The 3,719-nt window shown below is 44.2% G+C and overlaps 1 protein-coding gene across 1 annotated transcript; it reads left to right on the top strand.

The window, feature by feature from the left end:
- The first annotated feature begins 443 nt into the window (after positions 1-443).
- LOC147854612 (uncharacterized) lies at positions 444-2,542 on the top strand. The gene is made up of 2 exons (XM_087330976.1): positions 444-721; positions 1,402-2,542. The coding sequence occupies exons 1-2, from the start codon at positions 444-446 to the stop codon at positions 2,540-2,542; spliced, it is 1,419 nt and encodes a 472-aa protein (XP_087187102.1).
- The last annotated feature ends 1,177 nt before the right edge of the window (positions 2,543-3,719 follow it).

Raw genomic sequence — 3,719 nt, 5'->3', positions numbered from 1 at the left:
CACTGCCAGCAGAGGCTTTTCCTTCTGCGTTTCTCTGGGTCCACTGTGTTCCGTCTATGTGCGTGAGTAGGGTCCCCGTGTCGGGTCCATCGCCGCCTTGCCGGTTGTAACCGTCGGAGTTTGTAATCTCTTGTTATTGTAATCTCCTGTTATTGTAATCAAGTGTTCCGTTCTATATCTCTCCTTCTCGCTTCTACGTGTCTGTGAATCTCTCTCTCTCTCTCTCTCTCTCTCTCTCTCTCTCTCTCTCTCTCTCTCTCTCTCTCTCTCTCTCTCTCACTCCTCGGTCCAAGACCCCCGTGGTCCCGCCCTTCTACGTGCACGCGCGTAACAACGCGACACCGGATAACCCAAAGTTAGTGATAGGAAGCCAGATGATACTAGTTCACAATGGGAAGCAAGTTGTGGGGGAATAATGATGACTATTGCCGAGGAAAGTGGCCATGCCTAACCTCCATGGTCTTACAGGTCCACCTACAAGTGGCAGTTCCATTTCGAATAGATTTGATATCCTGTCACAAATGGAAGAGGAATCCCAAGCAGGCAAAATATCTTTAGCAACTCCATTCGATTTGCTGCCAAGAGTCAAGACCCACGAAACACATGTAGAGCCCTCCGAAGGTCGTGGCAATAGATTTTCATCAAACCTGAGAATGGTTAAGGCATGGATCAAAAAAGGGAAGGACAAGGAAAGTCAAGCAGACATTGGGAATAGTGAATTGTTGGAAATGATCGCATGAATTGAGATCAGAAGTCCTTCAACTATGGGAGTTGAGTTTGTTATGTTGAAAGAATGGAGGATGCAAGTTATGTAGGTACCCAAGGTCGAGGTGAACATTGGTAATCCGAGGGGAAGAATTCAAAAGTGGAGTAGAGCAAATATGGTCCTCGTCAACAACAACTCAGGTAGACCTGAGACTAGTTGTTCTTTAGACTTGGAGACTGATTTGGAAAATGAAAGTGGAGAAGACTCGTCCTTGAAGTCGTTTTGTAATAGGGCATGAGTATGTATCTGGTACCTTACATCTGAAAACGAGGTTGAGGGGCTGCAAACATTGTGGAAGAGCTCCCCGATACAAGGGGAGCTTATGGAACTTGTTCAAGATGTTCCATAGGTTTGCATATGGAAGGTGCATGATCTAGTGATGAAGCTTGGTTTGTCCCACTTCGATTTTGATGAATTACCCATGGATAACAAATGGAAAATAAGTATGAAGTGGGAATTTCTATGGAGTATGGTGGAGACATATTTGTCAAGCATGGGAGATTCCCCCTTGGCTTTTTTCGTGAACCCAAGAAAATGAGAATTTGTTCTTGGAATGTGCAGGGACTTGGTGGGTCACAACATCTGCTAGAGACATGAATTTTTAGGAGAGACTTGGAAGTTGTTGGCTTATGTAGGACGATTGATATTTTGCTCTTACAAGAGCATCACCTTGGACGAGAAAGAACAGAACTTTTCAAAGACCTATTGCTAGGGGATTGGTACACATGGTGGGCTCCTGCTCACGGTGTGTTAGAGAGGAGAAGTGGAGTATGTATTTCGGTGAGGAAATCACCGGATATCGCCATTTTAGATCATGGCATACTGATAGAAGGCAGGGCCATGTTCAGCTACTTGGAATGGAGGAATGTAAAATTTGGGGTGCTAAATGTTTATGCACAAAATAGTAGCAGCGAGAGGACCTCATTTTGGAATGTGCTAGCAAACAAAATTCCCTCCTTCGGTAATTGGATAGTGGCGGGGGATTTTAACATGACAAAGAAAATGAAAGATTTTCTTGGGGCTCATTCGAACTTGTTACAGGGGGAGGAGCTTAGAGCATGGGGTTTCTTAATTTCTATGCTAGGAATCCGGGATTCATGGTATTCTAGTATGGAGGTCGAGGCAAATTCCTTGAGGTTTTCACGATTTGGTTGGAAGGAGAGTGAAGGACGTCACTCTAGATTGGACCGCATCTATGTGATCCCCAGAATAGATGAATGGCGCGACCACACATCCATTCTAGCTGGCTTTACCTATTTGGATCACCTTCTAGTCTCCATGATTCTCGATCCTGTTTATAAGAAGAAGAGTGAGGGAAATTCAAGGATTCCTCCGAAGATTTTTGGTATCCAGAAGGTTAAGGATGCAATGAATAACATTTGGGCGACATCCCCATCATCTGACAACCCGGTACAAGTATTGGAGGAAAAGATTATTAATTCTTCTTTTATTCTTCAGAAACTGGCTAGGGGGGAGTTGGTAAGGTGTCAATACCAACTGCAATGCCTGAGGAAGGTAGTCATCTCAGCTCAAAAGCTTACGCAAGTGAACCCATATTGTGCTTGGGCGAAAGACATGCTGCAAGAGGTCACGAGGGTGATGCAAGAGATTAGGCAACAACGTGAGCAATTCCTCTTCGGAAAGTCAGCATCATGGTGGGTTGTCAAGGGAGATAAAGTCAACAAGGAGTTTTTTCTTACCAAGGCTCCGAAATTGAGAGGAACACATATTCAAAGTCTCAAATGGGAGGATGATTGTTGTTCGACCGACTACTGAGACCAACAACACAACAGGGTCGAAAATTCTATATCAAACGTTCTATCAAGAAACTACGGAGTTACGAATGGAACACAAACTCACTTACTAGGTAGCTTACGATATCATATAGATGTATCGTGATCGACTAATTGACATAATATAGTTGCCGACAGAATATAACTCAGTCAATAGAACAATAAATTACTCAACAAATATGCAGCATAGATTTCTACTAACTAATAACTATATTAACCTTAAAATAGAACGATAGTGTAACAATGTCTTTGATTCCTTTTTATAGGTAACCGAAAGACAGACTCATCAAGAATTACATCTTGCCTCATCGGCAAGAACTATCCAAAACTTCTAACTAACTTTACTTTCTATGATTATTTTAAAAAATACTGACTCATTGATCCGCCTTGTCGATCCGGCTCCGATTTTATCTTTTCCGAACATTGTCGACTCCGACGCTTCCACACTTATCCGACTCTTACCCTAACTGACTAACACATGGCACGCCCGTGGGCCAAGGCCTTGCCCCGTCGAACCCATAGTACCTGTTACGCTTGCTCGGTTGGGTCAGGGTCGTCATCGTCGTTTTCATCATCGTGGAGTATGTTGAACAGTGATGGTTCTGCTTCCTGTTCAGGGTTGTTGTTGTCGTCGGCGCTATTCTCCTCGTCTTCAACGTTGGTTAGTTGTGGTGGTGGCTGCGGCGTGGGGGAAGATCCAAGCTCGGTTGTTTGTTGTCGTTGGTTTCATTCGTATTTGTCTAGCTTGGTAGCGGTGTTGATGTCATGGGCATCGAATTCCTCCATTAGCCGAGTTATTTCCTCTCGATGGCTTGTTGCTAGCTCATACAAGTCCCGAGCTAAGTCTTCCTGTACTGTAGAGATGTCTTCCTTTGTCAATTTGAAGAACCCTTGACCTTGCACTTTTCTGTTCCCCCTGTCGGCACACAAGAGTTGCAATTCGGCTGCCAGCGCCAACCAGGTCCTCAATCCTTTGTCGAGGGGTTTGGCTACCAGATGTAGCATTTTGAGCTTGTGGGCTTTTATTATCAGTCGGACTTTTTCCTCACCCATACTTACCTGGTATTGTGTCGCGGCTAATAGTTTTCTTAATTCTTCTATTTGCGCGTTGTTTGAGCCTTCTGCTTGCATTAACTTAGCTTTGGCTACCAACAACTCTA

This window comes from Azolla caroliniana, unplaced genomic scaffold, assembly GCF_043228905.1.
Source record: "Azolla caroliniana isolate FFs.n. ecotype wild unplaced genomic scaffold, voAzoCaro1.0.p SCAF_15, whole genome shotgun sequence".
Lineage (NCBI taxonomy): Eukaryota > Viridiplantae > Streptophyta > Polypodiopsida > Salviniales > Salviniaceae > Azolla > Azolla caroliniana.
Note: the sequence above shows the minus strand (reverse complement) of the source record. Positions and strands in the feature narration are given on the sequence as shown.

Bases quoted from the DNA above. Each gene is read 5' to 3' on its own strand.
- LOC147854612 (XM_087330976.1), top strand. From the start codon at position 444: ATGCCTAACCTCCATGGTCTTACAGGTCCACCTACAAGTGGCAGTTCC. The intron at 722-1,401 runs GTTGGAAATGAT...TGGCTTATGTAG, and splicing joins GACATTGGGAATAGTGAATT to GACGATTGATATTTTGCTCT.